Raw genomic sequence first — 18,880 nt, forward strand, 5'->3', positions numbered from 1 at the left:
TGTGGTAAATATTATTCTACTATAGGGTAACTAGACTTAAAAGATTCGTCGTGAAATATACATCTAAACTATGAAATTAGTTATTTTATTTACCTACATTTCATACTCCATGTATACGTCTTTAGATACATTTAATGATTCGATGTGATGAGAATTTTGGAAATTTTGGAGAAAGTTGGGGGAACTGAGCACAGCCGAAGCACAGCCGAACATCCTTATTGAGAGAAGTAACGTGAAAACAGTGACACTGACACTGATCCGGCCGGCTTTACATACTCCCTCCGTCAGTTTAACTGCACTTCTACGATTTAAAAAATGTCTCAAATTAACCACACTCCTCCGAACGCTTTGCTTCGAGTGGACGCATGCAGCGGTGGCAGGAACTATCAAACGGTGCAGCATTGGGCGAATACAAAGATGGTATATTAAAAAAGGAAAGAAAACTCTACGGGGCTCTGGATTGCTCTCGCCCGTCCTTTGCCGTAATAAAATAAGAAAAGGCTGCCGACACTTCCTGCTTCCTTCCTCCCCACAGCTTTCAGTCTTGGTTGTCGTGCAATGAAAGTGGGACAGAGGGAGTACGTGTGCCAACATGATTTTAGCGTCTCCTGGTTGCTTTGCCATGATTACACCGCGTCACGTGTTTTGCCTCGCATACACTCCGCTCGGTGAAATGCGAATAAATCTCGGCCTCATCACTTTTCATTCACCTTTACTGTTTGGCGAGGTTTCCTTTTCATATTTGCAATTCAGAGCCTTGTTTGGTTAGGGGTGAAAACTCCTTTGATCACTAATTGAAGGTATTAAATAAAGTCTAATTACAAAACAATCTCCATAATTATGGCACTGTAGCATGTGTTGTAGCAAATAAGGCATTTGACCGCATGTTTAGAAGATGTTTAGGAGCGGTTACTGTAGCATCACTGTAGCCAATCATGGTGGAACTTGGCTCATTAGATTCGTCTCGAAAAGTTACACTCATCCGTGAAAAGGTTTCGCAAATAAACTTCGTTTAGCACTCCATGCATATATTTGTCTTTTTGTGAAAAAAAAATTCAGGGTGCTAACCAAACATGGCCCAGGGGGAAATCCGGCGTGCTGCAGCTGCCTGTTCGCGCTAGTATCATATTAACAAAACGATTTCTAGTGGCGTCATATATATATATATATATATATATATATATATATATATATATATATATATATATATATATATATATATAGCAATGGCGGTCAGAATTTGCTTCCGCTAGTGCACCGAAAACAGATATATATGTACTATATAGATGACACCCACTAAAGTCAGTAACTCTATTTCTCTCAACATACAAGCTATCCACGTCATATAGGAACCCATTATATCAGACGCCACATCACCATCCACTAGGACATCTATTTATATCTTTCACCATTTTTCTGTGACTAATAATAGCATCCATGCAAAAGAATATTGCCATGCAATTACCTTAGTGTTTCTACTTTCAAATTTCACCTTAAAATTTTGTTTAAAAAATCCTGCAGCAACACGCAGGGTATCACCTAGTTTTCAAAGGTGGGCGACACAACATTAATGCCACTAGAAATACCCCTGCTCCCAGTAGCGATCAACATAAGCAACCATCACTAAAAATGGGCATTTCCGTTGGGGTCCCTTAGGACTAGCGCGGTTGGAAATACAGACATTTGCACTAGTGCTTGCTTTCTAACGGCTGCTTGCCACACTCGGTTTCAAAAAACAGAACCAAATGTATATCATATGTTTGCCCAGGATCAATTTTCACACATACAATGATGTCACGAGTGAATAACAGATACAATGTTATTAAATAAACGGATACTATTCTTACAAATGGACACAAATAAAGGTCTTAGAAGAAAGCACAAGCAGAACTCAAATTCTCGCAGCGGATCTCCATTCTCCACAAAAAGATTGACTGTGGGCGCAGTTGGGGCAGCCACGATTGACGATTCTAAGGAAACCGGAGCAAGCCTTTTAACTCACAAAACAATAATAAAGCGCTCGATATCTACATATATTTAACATACTATACAAGCGTATATTGCATAAACATGCATAGAGTACACGTACGGTAACAAGGAGCTCTTAATACACATGTGCCGGTGCACCAGCTGGCCAAACCCCCAGGCCTTTCCACGCTGCGCATACGTCTTGCCTAGCTGAACATCCATCTTGCCTGTACCGCCCGCCTGCATCTTCTTAACCGTACGTTATCCACACGCACCTTGGGACGCCACCAGGCCGGCAGTGCCATGGCACGGCTGCAGCATGCAGCGTCGTCGACGATCGGGCAGCGGCAGAGATGGTGGAGCTGCCCTAGCACCTACGACGAGGAGTACAAGAGAAATCGACCCTGGCAGGCCCCGCTGCACAGTGCCCAAAGGAACGGAGCTGGTTGGTGGCTGCAAAACTTGCAGGGTTGGTAAGCAAGGCGCGCAGTTGCGCGACCTCTCCTTGGAGCCTTCGGTTCTCCTGTGTTAGCGCCGCGCAGCCACGTTTCAGCTTCTCGCACTCCTCCTTGGTTTGCTGCACCTTTGTCCTGAAACATTATTGATTTCACGCTATTATTATATTATTATGTAAAAGAATTTTTTTGGTACGAGAAAAACAAGTTGACCATATATATATATATATACAAAATATCAAAATAAATACAAGAAAATATTAATATTTATAATACATAATTAGTATCATTAGATAGATCGTTGAACATATTTTTATAATAAACTTATTTGGAGATACAAATATTGCTAATATTTTCTATAAACCTAGACAAACTTAAAAAGGTTTGACCAACATGAATACCATAGCAACACTTACTCTGAGATGGAGGGAGTACCCTAGCTTTTACTAGATACCAAGATATGCATTATCAATGAGAAAAAGGGTCTACCGAGCTCTTCTGTTTTGAAACCAGATGGCCACTTGCTGCGGTCCAAGGTTGAGCCGGCTCGCTAAATCACTATTCTGTCTCTGTAGTATTCCAAAACAAAACAAAACAAAATTAATTTAATTCAATGAAACATGCATATTCTAACTTCTTACTTATTTTGTCTGCAAATAAGAAGAAAAATAAAATCCTTGTCAATGATCGATAGGGCTTACATTCTACAATGACTTTCTAATATAAGCTGTATATACGCAGAATTTCTTTTGGTAGTTGAGTTGTTTTCATTTTTTTTAAATGCGGTATTTAAATCTTAACACATCAGGTCTCTTTTCCAAAAATACGACGGGACATGTAATTTCTTTTTGACAGACATGGGGGCGATATAGTAATCAGAACACCTACTGGCGTCAGGGTGCTGTGCTCCTTGAAGCTGTCCTCCAGGAACCCATACTGCTCCTTGCTCAGCCTTTTCTTGGTTCTACCACCAAATCCACCCTTGTCTTTAGCTGCCTGGCGCATAGGAACTTCCACCTGCAAGGATGAGCTCACACTCCCTGTACAGACAAGGACTTGTCACCGTACGTCCAAGAAGAACTAGAACTTTGGCTAAGGGCTTCTCCAGTGAGAGGTTTGAAAGCGAATCTCATCTGAGCTGGCAGAACACAGACCATCGAAGAGAGAGAAGAGTTGAGCTGTAATTGGGAGTCAAATCTTCTCGAATAAAAAAGTGAACCAGTCCCATCCACAATCCATTCTTCTCTCTCGCTCCGTTCTCATGAATAAAAAATGATTCAGCTCTTGCTTTGGCTGATGACAGGTTTATTGTTCTAAGTTTTTTATTAGAGAGTGGGACCCATGGCTTGATTTGGGCCAAGATTCGACTCAAGCGACGGGTCGACTAGTCACTGGCGATGCCCTTAGGGCTTCTCCAGCGGGAAGAACCGACTCAACCATCCGAGAGAACGACTCATGGAGGAGAGAGGGAAGAACCGATGCAAGGTTTGGAGTCGACTCGTGGTGAATAAAAAAACAAATTTCTCTCACCTATCTGACCGAATCCAAAGCTTGAGCGAGCGGCTGTGTACGCCCGAAGAAAGCAGAGAAGATTACATAAAGAATTTGTGTGCAATTTTCTATTAGATTATGTGGGACCCATGATGCTTTTTTTTTTCTTCAAGGAATCGATTCCTCTTTGCTGCTCATAGAGGACTTTAGATCACAACCCGTAAATTCCGTAAATACAAAAAAATCATCACATCGAATATTTGGACATATGCATGGAGTACCAAATGAAATCTATTTACAAAACTTTTTGCATGGATGGGCTGTAAATTGCGAGACGAATCTAATGAGCCTACTTAATCCATGATTTGCAACAGTGATGCTACAGTAATCACCGCTAATTATGGATTAATTAGCATCATTAGATTCGTCTCGCGATATACAATCCATCTGTTCAAAAAGTTTTATAAATAGACTTTATTTAGTACTTCAAATTAGTAAGATTTCATCGCAAAAATTTTTTGTGTTTCATCTAAACACGACCAGAGTTACCTAACCTCGCCGATTCCGACACGTCAAATTCTTTCGTACCTGTTTCTGCAGAGGCAGTTGGTTGAGGGCAGCCTTGGTAAAGATCTTCTTCCCGCACGTCTTCTGGTTGCATGGATGTCTCCAGATTGTCTAGTTCGTCTCCTTTGGCTGTCCGTACTCCTAGTTCTAGCACAAGCTCATCATGGCCTTCTCCATCGCCTGCGCGTGTACATGTCAGCATATGCCTGGCAGTGCCCTTTGCTAGAGCTGGAGAAACCCCTAGATTAAGCTCAAGCTCCATGTAGGAGAATAGGGGGCTGGAAATGATTCGAAGAGAAAGCAGAGCAAGCACCATATTTATAGTACTGATGGGCCAATGGCAAGACTTTACCAAAGAAAATAATTCCATATAGCGTACCTAACAATAATTTCCCGCATCCGGTAATAGGTTAGATTACAATAATACCTGGTAATGTAGGCAATCTCTTACTACGATTCACACATCAAAAGAGGGCCAGTAAGCAAGCCACGTCACCTGATTTTTTCAGCCGTTGGATTGGACCTGAGCTTTTTGCAAAAAGACCCTTCCATTTATTGAAAATTAACCCGCAGTCCAGGGAAGTCCACATTTTTTCCACAAAACCCCTCGACTTTCACTTAAATCAACCCACAGTCCTAGGGCCCTCACAGGGTTTTTGCAAAACCCCCCTTAGATTCTGCTAAAATTAACCCATAGTCCGTCTTTGGTTATTTTACAAAATAGACCTCGGATTCTCACAAAATGAATTCACGGACTGTAAGGAACATGACCCCATTAGGCCATAGTTCATGATTTTGGTGATTTTGTGATAATATGATCGTGGGACTAACATGTGCATTAAGTGAATGATATTAGCTAGGTCCCAAGGATGAAGTACAAAGCCTTAGCAAAACAAGAAATGAAGAAAGAACTCAAAGAAACGTTAAATTGGATGAGTTCAGCATAAACTAGGGTACCGGTTGAACTGACGCTATCATGAATCAATGGGTCAGTGCAAATGGCGTTCAAGTGGGAGAAGCTCAGTAGCACCGGTTGAACCGACGCTACTAAAAGAAGGGCATCGGTGCAATGCTGAGTGGCCACGATGATCAAGTCAAGACATGCCTATGCGACCGGTTAAACCGATGGTGCAAACAAAGAGGTGTCGGTGCATTTGTGTTGGCATTGTCCAGAGATCATGTCAAGCGGCCAGGAGCAAAGTCTTCAGCACCGATTGAACCGACGGTGCGTCGTTATATTGCGTCAGTGCAATGACATCAGCGGAACAAGATGTTGGAGTTCAACGGCTAGGAGGCAGGTTCAGTGTGACTGGTTAAACCGAAGGCCGTGACTGGTTTAACCAACGCTTTATGCTTTTTGGCAGAAAAGCATGTAACGGCTAGAAGTGAATCTCTAGCCTATATAAGGCCTCAGCCCGGGTCATTTGAGGTTGCTAGAGTCCAGAGAAGCTACACACATATTGAAGAATGTCTCCAAGACATCAAAGTTCCAAGTGATCATATCCTTAGTCCGTAGCACATCTTTGAGAGTGTAAGTGCTAGGTTAGCTCGTGAGAGATTGAAAGAGAGCAAGGTGTTGTGCCTTGTGTGCTGTGCTTGAGTGAATCTCAAGCTTGTATCTCGGCCCTTCGGCTTGTGTGGAACGGCATCGACAACCGTCTGCGGGGGACGTGGAGACCCCCTTCCTTCGTGGAGAAGCTCCTTAGTGGAAAATGGGATCAAGGTGACCGGGAACTTGGTGTGAGCCTTGGTGGCCTAGCCTTTGTGGCAAGTCAAGGGGTCCCCGGAAGAGATTTGGTGGCCGAGAAGCGATACTCTTAATTGAGTGCTTCAACAACGTAGACTAGGGGTGGCTTAGTGCCTACCGATACCACGCGATACATCCTTTTGTCAAGAGTTCACTTCCCCTCATCCCCTCTTTACGTTTCTGCATTTCATACTTGTAACTTGTGCGCCTTTATATTCTTAGAGTAGCATCAAGTTAGGATTGGCTATAAGTTGCAAAACTTATTTTTGGAATGAGGGTTTGATACTAGATGAACCGTAGTTGCACATTTAGATGGCATGTTTTAGTTTATATTTTGTGCAAACTAGTTGGAGCCATAGGTTAAGATTTTTAGTTTACCTAATTCACCTCCTCCCCCTTATAGCTAGGCTACGAGCACCGATCCCTTTCACGGACCAATCCCTCTCTTCATCAATTTACAAAATAGACCTTTTTTTCTCAAGAAATTAATCCGCAGCCCCTTTTTTTCCACTGTTTTATAAAAGGAGCCTGCTTTTCCCATTAAATCAATCCATGCTCCACATCATGACACGTTATTCTTTAAAAAAGAACCTTCATATCTTACACAACTAACTCACCACAGTCTGAGATCCTATTTTGTAATGAAAAAATGTACAAACCCTATAGCAATACGTCATTTCTAATATTGACACTACTTTCATAAATAAAGTAGCACAGCAATATAAGATCCTATTTTTCTAAAAACATAATATTGTACCACTGTTTTTTTTATGGCTTCTCATGCTACGTCCACAATAACGCGCTAAATTTTAATATAACACCTACTTTCTGAAAGAAAATACATCACATCAATTAATTGCCAAATCTCATGATTGAAAGTTGAACTTTCTTCATTTCGCAATTGCATTAAGCTTCCAGCTAATTATTATCCGCCCTCCCCAATAAATAATTTTTCCCATTCTCTCACCACAATAAATATAGCAAAAAATGTCAGTTCCATTTTGATACCCAAAATAATATGATACTTAAATAATAGCATCACAACAATAGAGTGTCCAAAATATATACCAAGCGCAATAACAGGCCGTACACTATGACACCTATGCGAAAATAACAAAGCGAGAGATTTGTATTACCTACGTTGCTTAAAAAAATTGTACATTTGCCTACATACAATAATTACTACTCTATGCATCCACTAAAGTCTATATCAACTATAATCCTACAACACAAAATACGGGCCCTGCGTGGCAAAGCTGCGCGCCTTTCTAGTCTAACACTATTAGAGAACAGACCTTCAGTTTTTTGCTTTAGTCTCGGCCAGAGTTGGGTCAGGGACTAATGGGAGCATTATTTTCGGTTGGAGCCACCAACCGGGACTAAAATGCCTTGCCCAACGGATAGAGCCATAGGCTTTTGCAGGCGTTTAGTCCCGGTTGGAGCCACCAACCGGGACTAAAGGTGTTAGTCCCGGTTGGTGGCTCCAACCGGGACTAGAGGTTGACCTTTAGTCCTAGACGGCGCTAACAGCCAGAATGATAAACTGAATCCAACTTGCCGATGAATCTAATTATAAAAAAGCTTAATCTTAACTCATAACTGCGATCGGCTGAAATAGCCGATTAACAACTCAAACCATAACAGATCGAATCGAACCGACAAGCCTAGCTTAATCATGCCGCTCAAAGATCGGACCTAACCGAGACAGTCTGATATAACAAGACCAAGCTAAACGAATCGGCAGATAAGATAGGCTATGACAAGGTATAAGATTTGATTAATTTTAATCGTAAAATGAAGACCTCTAAACCTACCGGCTATTAAGATCCTGCAGAAAAAGTATTAGATAGCAGCTGATAGATCTCTAGTCAATGTTGGATAAATTGTGAAATCTAATAAAAACACATAAAAGATCGGACCTAACCGAGACAGTCTTATGCGTAATTAAAAGAAATCGATAACCGGTGAACTCAAATAAATTAAACAAGAGATTGAAGCAATGGCAGCCTTGCTCAACTTATAAGAGATCAGATAACTGGTAGATAAACTAAACAAAATTACAGCGATGTGCCCATAATTAAAGCTTAGCAAATCTGATAAAGACAATACTTACGAGCGAACCGTAGGTCGGACCTAACTGATGCAACCCTGCTCACCGAAGAATGCGCCGAGTTCTACTTTACTCTTACTCCTAGGATTTGGCGTAGCCAAAAAAGAAGTTATATTGATTGATGTGTTGTCTTTTACAAAACCCACAGGTCTGCTATTTATAACCTGACACTAAGACTCCTAACCTATCATGCCTTTAACAAACTTGACCGAAAAGAAAATAACTAAATCTATATATTTACAAAAGCCTTCCAAAAGAATCGGACTCTTAGATCTTCTGATGACATCATCCTCTCGTCCGAATTGTGGCCTGTCGCTAGGCCGCCTCTGACTAACTAATATATGATCGTGCCTTGACCTTACTAGCACCAGCTTTGACCAGACACTACTAGAAAAGTGCCTTATAGCACCGGTTGATGAGGCCCTTGGGTACCGGTTTTGCCAACCGGTACCCCATAAATGGGACTAAAGTCTAGGCTTTAGGCACCCGGTAAAAAAACCGGTGCCTAAGGATCTCGTCATCACAGAAAAATATACGCACGCATGCGGTAGCTGGGATTCAAACCCGTGACCTCTTGCCTCGCGCGTACCTCTTTTACCATCTCACCTACACAGCACATGTGATCAGAAGAGAGATATTTTCTTTTTAAAGCAACCCGTGAAGGGCCTTAGGTACCGGTTGGTAATGTCTAGGCTTAGATACCGGGTGGTAATGTCTAGGCTTAGGTACCGGGTGGTAACACTAACCGGTACCTAAGGCTCATTTATAGGTTTCATCCACCCTAAAAGTACCCGTACGAAGATCTTCATCTTCGTACGGGTACTTTTGGGGTGGACCTAAGGCATGCTTTTCTAGTAGTGAGACCTTCCATCATCCTGGGCCGAACAGGCCATCGGCCTTCCTCAAGATTCCTCATCAGCTTCAATTTTTCTTACCAAAATTATCTTTGCAAAATTTTGGCGTCAATGGAACCACAAATCAATTAATTGCCTCTTGAGTTGTATCTATGAAATGGGCCCAAAGCACCTACATGATTTTGTAGTCTTGGATATCGAGCCAAAGCTGTATCTTCATGAGGGCAGTCTCTAAGTCTCATTGTGTTGGAGGAGAGTAGTGTCTATCTGGGAAATAATAAAGACGATTGGTCGATAGGAATGAGATAATTAAGTGATTAGTTAATTGCTTGCGCTACGGATTGATATGGAGCGTTGAGAAGAATAGTTTCTAGAGTGGTGTGGATATATATATGATATGGCACAATATGAAAACTACTTCATAGTTTCAGGGTTGGAATTGCCTTAAAGACACAACTTTCTTCTCTCTCTCTCTTCTTAACTATATACCATGTCTCCAAAAAAAATCATATACGGCACCCATTTAACACTCATGATAAAATGCACTTGGATTAGCCTAAGATCTTGTAGATGCCATGGCAACGTTACTTAAAACAAACTTTGAATCATTATTTATAGCTGTCATCAATTCCTAAGAGCTGGGTTTTTTTGTATTAATTTCAAAACTAAGAATCTAGGATAAAAGTAAGGTAAATAAGTACTTAGGGATTTTCTGTAATAAAGTACACCACAAAGAAAACCATGTTTAAGCTCTAGTATTATGGAACATATATTCTCAATTTAACATGATAGATCTTAAATGTGGTACATATTTTGTGTACAATATGAAGAGCCAGCTCTCACAAATCAACCAAGTTGAAAGTTTCTTCATAAAAAACCATCAGAATAAGGATTAATAATTTTGACATCACCATCAGGTTCAACAGCATATTTTCATTTGCCATTGATTTTGCAATAGGAATTCTAACTTGAAAAGAAGTTAATATAACCTAGAAGTATTAATAAGAACACAAACAAAGAACATAAGAAAAATGCAAAAACAATCCCGCTGCTGCCCATGATAAAAGTACAAGAGAAAAGGCTTTAATTTGATGGTTGGAAGTTGAAACCATATGTATGGGCATGGATCGCACTATGTAAGAAACGGTCAAAGGAAACATCATTATAGAAGCTGCGGAATTAAGCTGCGTCTCCGATAACATATAGGAGACACGGGTTAATAAACCACGTCTCCTATGAGTATGGTCCCATCACCCTGGAAATCGATTGCGGCAGTGTGCATGACACGGGCACTATGCTGTTCTCTCTCTTGGGAGCGCTTATCTAGTGCTTGCATTTCCTCCGTACTAGCCGTTGCAATGTGGGGCCCAATCCACTAGAGCATTGTCCGGCCAATACCGTGGTGCCGCTCATTTTAATTTCTCTTTACCGGATCACCCGGTGCTCGCACTATTATTGCCACTTGTTATCTTGCCGTTGAGAATATTATCCAGTACACCCGTCCGTTGTCCGATGCCTTCGACGGATCATCGGGTCCATACAATATTTCTTAACTACAATGAATGCTCGAACCCAACCAATCACTGGATCATCCGGTATTTGTCCTTTTCTACCATTCATCAACTATTGTGCATAAGTATTGTCGTATACTCCGGTCCCTCAATTTTCTTCACCATCGGAGTATCATTGCTTGCTTTTTCCTCTGCATTCTTACAACCATGTCCAATACTCCAGTGCATATATACAACCTTCTACTGCCGGATGATCTGGTCAGACCATTTTTCTCTATATATGTTTACTGTTTTAGCTTCTTCAAGCCAATATTCATTGCTACTTTATATCTTGCATCCTTATGACCTATAATCTCTGTAATTCACATTCTTTAACAAAACTTGTTATTCCAAATGTCTATATTGTTATTCAATCACCAGATCACACGAAGGACATGGCGTTAGAGCCATGTTTGCTACAACCATCTGCACCGGGTGTAGGGGACTTCTTTTCCTTCAACATCACATCTAAGTCTTTAGGGTTAGCTAGCCAATAGCTCCATATTTTAGAAGTGCTTTTGAGTATTAAAATCTTCATATTTCCTCCTCCTGTAACAAGTAATACTACTTTCATTACCTATCCTGGTATTTAGTGTTTTAAAAGTTCAGTTACGCGCATTTTAGAACGTCATCTGTTTTGAACCCATGATATTATTATATTACAAGTTGATTGTTCCAGTTTTCAGGACGGGAAAAGCTTCTTTTTTTTGTTATTTTTGCAAATATGTGGAAATTTCACGTTTCAACGCGTGGCATGTTGTTAATGATTCGTTTTGTACATTCCAATCTAATGATATCTGGCGACAAACCTGCACACTAATTAACTAATTTATCCGACAACTAGAGTAATCAGCACACACCTCCAGGATAAGCACGCAAAACAAGAAGTACCAGTGCTAAATGATATGTAAAGCCGGCCGGGTCAGGGTCAGTGTGTCACCGTCTCACGTTACTTCCCTCAACAAGCATGTATGCAGTCACTGCCCCGGATACGATGCTTCACCTACCAAAATATTACTAAATATGCCGCTGGCCCACAAATGAAAAAAGGATATCTTGCCACGTGTCCCAGTCCTGTCCTACATGTGCCAACATGATTTTGGCGTCTCCGGCCTGGTTGCTTGACCATGATTACACCACATCACGTGTTTTGCCTCATGCCTCGCATACACTCCGCTCGGTGAAATGCGAATAAATCTCGGCCTCATCACTTTTCATTCACCTTTACTGTTTGGCTCTGTTTCCTTTTCATGTTTGCTATTCAGGGGGGAAATCGGGCGTGCCGCAGCTGCCTGTTCGCGCTAGTATCATATTAACAAAACGATTTCTAGTTGCGCACCATATATATATATACATATACACACACACACACACATATATATATATATATATATATATATATATATATATATATATATATATATATATATATATATATATATATATATATATATATATATATATAGCACTGGCCACTAGCGGTCAGATTGCTTACGCTAGTGCACCGAAAACAGATCTATATGTACTATATAGATGACACCCACTAAAGTTATTAACTCTATTTCTTTCAACATGCAAACTATCCACGTCATATAGGAACCCACTATATCAGACGCCACATCACCATCCACTAGGACCATCTATTTATGTCTTCCACCATTTTTCTTTGACTAATAGGATCCATGCAAAAGAATGTTGCCATGCAATTACCTTAATGTTTCTACTTTCAAATTTCACCTTAAAATTTTGTTTAAGAAATCCCACAGCAACGCGTGGGGTATCACCTAGTTTTTAAAGGAGGGCGACACAACATTACTGCCACTAGAAATACCCCTGCTCCAGTAGCGATTAACATAAGCAACCACCACTAAAAATGGGCATTTCCGTTGGGGTCCCTTAAGTCTAGCGCGGTTGGAAATACAGACATTTGCACTAGTGCTTGCTTTCTAACGGCGGTTGGAAATACAGACATTTGCACTAGTGCTTGCTTTCTAACGGCTGCTTGCCACACTCGGTTTCAAAAACAGAACCAGACTAGATAGGTTGGCGTGCCATGCGCGCCTATACCAAAAAGATTGACCGAAAGTAACACTAGTACAGAATAGTTGATTTGTCATGTGGTTGGGAAACCCTTGTCCCGATTTGCCAACCGAGACTTCTAATCCGGGACTAAAAGGCGGAGCCTTTAGTCCCGGGTTAGGCAACCGGGACAAAATGTGACATTTGGTCTGCCAGCCCCGGCGCGGCAGGCAACCCCTTTAGTCCGGGACCAAAGGTCCCTTTTTTTTTTCTTTTCTATGTTTTCCTTTCTATTTATTTTTTTATTTATATTATACTTTTGTATTGGAATTCAAGCTGAGCCTGAACTCCATTAATATAAATATATATATATATTTATTTATATAATATTTTTTTATATCTATTGAAATTCATATATACATATATATATTTGGTAACCTGAGTACTGAATAGTGATTCACCCGAGCCGCAACCCGCGTATGACCCAAACCCGATCCCCGCGCCGAGCGCCCCTCCCCCCACTCCTCCGCGTCCGGTTTTCCTCCCTATCACCGGTTCCCCTCGCCCTTCCGTTTTTTTACTTTTTTACCACGATTCAACGCTTCCGCAGGCCAGCGTCGCCGATCTCCAGCGCGACACCCCGCTCCCCGACCTCGCTCCGGCGCCCGTCACGCAGCTCCACAGCTGCACCCCCTGCGATCGTCTGGGACCCGTGCCGCAACGACCAGGTGCAGACGAGGGCTCCATCCCGGCGAGGCCCTGCGCCACCGGCTCCCGTGCCACCCGGCGAGCTGCAGCCTGAAGACCCATCGTCGGTGAACCTCTGGTACCCGTGCCGCACCGGTCAGCTACAGACGAGGGATCCGTCCCGGCGAGGCCCTGCACTGCCGGCTCCCGCGCCGCCCCGGCGAGCTGCAGACGTCCGCGCCCGCCGTCCCGGTGATAGTCTTCAGCCGCCGTGCCGCGTCCTCGACTCAACCACCTCCGGCCGTCTTGGAGAGACCGTGCGCCGATGGAGCCTTCTGGTGCGTCAGTCTCTCATTCACTGCTTGCATTGCTTCTGCTTCGATTCCCTTTAGTGGATAGTACTCCAGTGCCACGTCTTTGCTAACGGATCTAGCATTTTGGTCAGTACGCTTGGCTCCTCCACCTGCAGCGCGCCTGCACCGACGACCACTCCGCCGCCGCTGACCTCACCGCCGAGTTCCCTCTCCGCTCCTACTCCGCGACGCGGCTGACCCTGACGAGGCCGTCGAGGCCTCCACGCTCAAGTGCCTCGGCTTCGTGCTCTACCACCCCGTCCTCGTCTCTACCATCTCAGGTACTAGCACTTCCCTCATCCCTGTACCTGCATCTCTTCAGTTAAATGCTTAATGATGGTTGAGCACAATTTGAATCAGTGAACAAATGGACAGTTAACAAATTCGATTCAGCAAATTTCACAACGACGTTTGCGCCAGTGTCTTGGTGGGAGGAAGCCTATGATGTGAACATGGAGGCATTGCTTTTCAATATTATTGGCCTTTAGCAGTGTGGTTTAACATAAAAACTCACCCCTTTGTGGCATTGCGCACATGTATTTAGAATACTAGGTTACGCATCTGAACCCACCTAAATGTTTGAGGACTTTATGGGTCTAAAACTTTTGCTCTTGATTAGGGCTCTACAATTAACTGAGCTTCTTATGTTTAGAATATTATATGTACGGTTTTCTTTGAGACAGCATCATCATTTTGTCATCCAATATCATTGTTTTGATTTTATCTATCAGAGAATCAATCTGACCATATTACCTTTTTTCACATGTTTCATATAATGCTAGTGGTATATATCTATGGGGCAAACCCATTTTCTTCTCATACATGTGAGCTGTAGGCACTGCATTTTTGTTTTAGTGAGCATAGCGAATAATAGATTTATCTTATCCTTCAGCGTAGATGGCTCAGGCTGTATTGGATACCTTGGTGCAGCTAATCATGAATACTCGGGTGAAGGTAGATCTAGTAGGCAACCATTTTTCTTTTTGAAGTGCTTAAAGTGCTCAATTTTGATGTAAACAATATGTGTTTGATATTTTAGTATATGTTTCCCATTTGCTCCTCTTAATTTGCAGTCTGTTTGTAATTTGGAAATCTGGTGCATCTCTGTTCAGCAGTTGGAGCCTTTGATTATAGAGGATAGAGCAGACCAAGTGGTTACTGCTATTGTTCATGCACTCAACAATCCATTTCCTTGTCAACAAGATTTGAGGGAGCTCAGGTAATTTTGCGCATGTGAATAATGTTCTATGTCATTTCATTTTTGTGACTACTAAGATGTTGAACTAGCAATCAAATATTTGCTGTAAAATAACTGCTTTGCAGCATCCATTGTTGAACGACCATCTTCCTTCACAATGCTTCTAGTTTCATTAATATTTTCCTCAAATGATGTAAAATCATATTATATGAGTCATATCTGTATGAACTTTCCTCATGAACCATAGACTGCAAGATAACTATTTAATATATACCTTGATCTTTGTTTCTCTTGCTTTCTCGTGTAATCTTTTAATATAACTTGGAGTGCTGCCTTTTTGGAAACTTCTGGTGAAGGCTATCATGAAGCTTGCTTGTCAAAGTCATAAAAGGATGAGGGACCTATCAAGCTTATGGGTTCCACCAATATACCGGAGACTCTGAAGTGCTGATAAAACAGAAAGGGACATGGCAGAAAGATGCCTCATTAAAGTGTCCTGCATTATCCTACCACCTCAACCACTTCTTTCCAAGCTAACTGAAAGATTGCTATTACTACAGTTGTATTCAATTCACAATTTGATCTATTTGGTAAGTATTTACTTGACTGTTGTATGCAAAATTATTGGATATATGCACACTGTGGCTGAGTTTTGTTTTTCTCTAAACAGATTAATTTTTTCTTAGTGTGTAAGCAACCCAAGTACCTGACTGCCTGAGTGCAACTACTTTGATACAGCCACTCAAAGGTATAAAGAAATTAGTTAACACTTTGTGATGAAATCGATCAGCTTCATATGGATAAGTCCTAATTCGTACTTATTTTTTTTATGTGGCTAGAGTGCTAAGGAAATTCAGCTGAATTACTTTAGTTTGACCAATTAGTGACATTAATGTCCTTGTGACATAATATAGTAACCACAGTATATCTTTGGTAGAGATGAGTAAAATGACACTGAACTAATTCGCTATCAACAACATATCAGCGTTAAAAAGGCTAAACATCATACTCATAGGGCTTGGAGGCTACACAAGTATTTCCTCCTTTAGTTTGTAGTATTGAAATTCCTGTAATTTATTCCTTATAGTCTCAATTGATTACAGAAGGCATGTCCCAACACAAGCTGGAAATTATAATTATTAGATTAATTTAGAAAACGTATACATCCCATAATGTTTGGTTTTATACTAGTGTTTGTATGCCATTTGATATGTGAATTGTTTTTCCCATCATGGGCAACGCCCTGATTTCATTACCTCACAGCAACAAATTTCAGATGGGTCCAAGTTTGAGAGAGAGAGAGAGAGAGAGAGAGAGAGAGAGAGAGAGAGAGGCACTTCTTTTTGTTTCCTGGATTTGGCTTATTGAATGATTCAGGGCTGTGGCCCTGCAACTTTGTATGTTTCATCTGTTTTACTTGCTGTAATAATTCAGTTTCGTATGAGCTCATCTGGTGATTATTTTCTCAGTTTAGCTTCATTTGATGCTTTCTGTATAGGGTGTAGCTATAGAACTTGAGCGAAAGCTTCTCTGCCGCATGATGAATATGCTTGATGATCCTTCGAAGAAAGTTCAAGCAGTGAGGTCATGGGGATGGATCATATCTTTACTTGGTATATTTAATGCCTCTGTATAGATTCTTATGAAAATGTAAGCTCGGATTGGCAGATGGTAGAAATAATGATGCCAATATGCATGGCTTCATCTTGTGTGCTTATGGTATTTATGAACCGCTCAAAAAAAAAATTGTATGGTATGTGTAAGATAATAAGATTTTTGCATCAACATGTTTTGTTATATGTAAGTTGTTCAGATCTGAGATTTTAGAAAACGAGTGAAGCAAAGTGATCCATGTAAAGTCAAGATGTAGCAGTCATAGACGTGCAGTGGTGCCTTCCCTTTACTTTGTTAACTCGTTCTTTGTGTTAGAAAGATTGACAGATGGTCTTGCTTGCACGTAAACAAGCAGGTCATCGGCATTTGTACCCAGCAGATTTGCACGCTCCTTTCTTTGAAAAAAAAAACGGCAGATGGACGCTCGGGAACGCGGGGAAGCGGGCTGGACGTGCGATCGAAAAACCGGTGCGAGGAAGACGTGCGCGCGTGGGACAAAAAAAAAAAAAACAGGCGCTTGGATCGGTTCAGTTTCTCTCGGCCATGCAAGTCCGCGAGAGATAGGAAAACCGCGCACGCTCCAAGAAAACCTGGCGCGGGTGCGCTCTCTGTGCACGCCGGTGCGGGGCGCTTGAGACGGATCATGCCCGGTGGGCTCGGGTAACTGCCAGAAAATGGCTCATTCATCTGCGGACGTTAGTACCAGGCTCGCTTTCGTCTGATACTAATGCTCACATTTAGTACCGGACGCAAGGAACAATAGCCATGGAAGCTATTTAATACCAGCCGGTACTAAACTGCTCCACCGACACTGCGCGCAACGGCTAAGTGGCCATTTAGCACCGGCTCGAGCCACCAGCCGGTACTAAATGGCTCCGAGGACATTTAGTATCGGTTGGTGGCTCCAGCCGGTACTAAAAGTGGAGCTTTAGTACCGGCTGGTGACTCCAGCCGATACTAATTCTTTTCTATATATTCTGGTCCCTTCTTCCTCCCCGAACTCGAGCCAGCATTTGACCGAGAGCTCGGGTTCTTCTTCTGCTTGGCGACCTAGAGTGGAGGTTTTGCCCATTTTAAGTTTTGTGGGGATTTCACTCGTCTAAGTGCACCAAAGGTTTACAACTTTATCCTCTCTTGTTTGATGGTCTTCATTCTTTGTTTGATGCTCCATAGTTAGAGAAATTTTTAATTATTATAAATAGCAAAAATGAGCACGATTTCTTTGATTTATGCATGGATTTGAGATGCATAGAACCCATTACTTGAATTTGGAGAAGCTGTATTGGATAATTTCAATGTGGATAATTTATAGGGATTTTTTTTCAAGTGGCATGGTTAATTAGTTTGGTATTTGTTATGCATTTAGTTGTATTATTTTGGCAATCTAATGATGTATTTATTCGGGCTCATATGGAAACCATCGAGAAGTTTAAAAAATATATGTTTCGAATCATGAATATGTCGTTAATCTTGATCCTTCAGTGAAAACACTGCTATTCGGGGCTAGCATCGATATCCACGATGTGGTGCGGTATATATGAGGACGCGATGAAGGAGTACGGTCTTGGTCCCAATTAAGAAATCCACACCTTTGAGCGAGTTGAGAATGAAATTATCCGGACCAAGGCCGTACTCCTTCATCGGGTCCTATTGTACCACACTGTGTCATGGATGTCAATACTAGCCCCGAATATCAGTGTTATCACTGCAGGGTCAAGATTAACGACATAGACATGTTTCGAAACAAACATTTTTTCTTCTCGATGGTTTTAGAGAAAGTGAGTCTGAAACAAAGCCGCAAACATTGATTGCGCATCCCTTATGGCGTGGAACGACGTATTCGCATTGAACTGAAGAGTGTCAAAAAAATTATGGTTTACAATTTATGTTTTTATTTTAATTCTAATAATTTGTTCAGGTTTTTATATTTATTTGATTAGTGTACTCAAATTAGTTTTGTTTCTTAGTGAGACATATAATTGATATGTTACTAATATTACTTATTAGAAATGCCTTTGCAACATGATGCCTTTTAGCGTTGAGCTGTGGCTCGGGCGGCAGTACACAATCAATTGGAGCACACCGGTCATTCGCTTGAGTTCCACCCTGCAGAGCGTGTTGGTCTTGTTAGCGGTCGTATTCGTCGTTTGATTAAGAAAGCTTTTTATATATTCTCCCTTGGCAAAGAAAGCCGTAAATTTTATCGTGAATTTAAGGTCGAGTTGCATGGTACTGATGATAATCGTGAGCCAAGTTCGGCTAGGCGC

At 41.6% G+C, this 18,880-nt stretch overlaps 2 protein-coding genes across 2 annotated transcripts; one reads left to right on the forward strand and one right to left on the reverse strand.

Moving 5' to 3' along the window:
* Nucleotides 1–1,974: 1,974 nt before the first annotated feature.
* Nucleotides 1,975–4,766, reverse strand: LOC120643964 (homeobox-leucine zipper protein HOX7-like). The gene is made up of 4 exons (XM_039920482.1): nt 4,503–4,766; nt 3,312–3,463; nt 2,913–2,992; nt 1,975–2,558 (listed from the first exon to the last, which is right to left on the reverse strand). The coding sequence occupies exons 1-4, from the start codon at nt 4,741–4,743 to the stop codon at nt 2,336–2,338; spliced, it is 696 nt and encodes a 231-aa protein (XP_039776416.1). The 5' UTR covers nt 4,744–4,766; the 3' UTR covers nt 1,975–2,335.
* Nucleotides 4,767–13,240: 8,474 nt separating this feature from the next.
* On the forward strand, nt 13,241–16,815 carry LOC120645454. The gene is made up of 7 exons (XM_039922236.1): nt 13,241–13,786; nt 13,894–14,082; nt 14,699–14,755; nt 14,875–15,020; nt 15,356–15,589; nt 15,670–15,747; nt 16,498–16,815. Exons 1-5 carry the CDS (start codon nt 13,241–13,243, stop codon nt 15,363–15,365), a joined length of 948 nt encoding a protein of 315 aa, XP_039778170.1. The 3' UTR covers nt 15,366–15,589; nt 15,670–15,747; nt 16,498–16,815.
* Nucleotides 16,816–18,880: the final 2,065 nt, after the last annotated feature.

This window comes from Panicum virgatum, chromosome 8K, assembly GCF_016808335.1.
Source record: "Panicum virgatum strain AP13 chromosome 8K, P.virgatum_v5, whole genome shotgun sequence".
NCBI lineage: Eukaryota > Viridiplantae > Streptophyta > Magnoliopsida > Poales > Poaceae > Panicum > Panicum virgatum.

Bases quoted from the DNA above. Each gene is read 5' to 3' on its own strand.
- LOC120645454 (XM_039922236.1), top strand. From the start codon at position 13,241: ATGACCCAAACCCGATCCCCGCGCCGAGCGCCCCTCCCCCCACTCCTC. The intron at 13,787-13,893 runs GTGCGTCAGTCT...CATTTTGGTCAG, and splicing joins TGCGCCGATGGAGCCTTCTG to TACGCTTGGCTCCTCCACCT. The intron at 14,756-14,874 runs GTAGATCTAGTA...CTTAATTTGCAG, and splicing joins TCATGAATACTCGGGTGAAG to TCTGTTTGTAATTTGGAAAT.
- LOC120643964 (XM_039920482.1), bottom strand. From the start codon at position 4,743: ATGGAGCTTGAGCTTAATCTAGGGGTTTCTCCAGCTCTAGCAAAGGGC. The intron at 3,464-4,502 runs GTACGAAAGAAT...TTGTCTGTACAG, and splicing joins AACTGCCTCTGCAGAAACAG to GGAGTGTGAGCTCATCCTTG. The intron at 2,993-3,311 runs GTAGGTGTTCTG...GGAATACTACAG, and splicing joins AGCACAGCACCCTGACGCCA to AGACAGAATAGTGATTTAGC.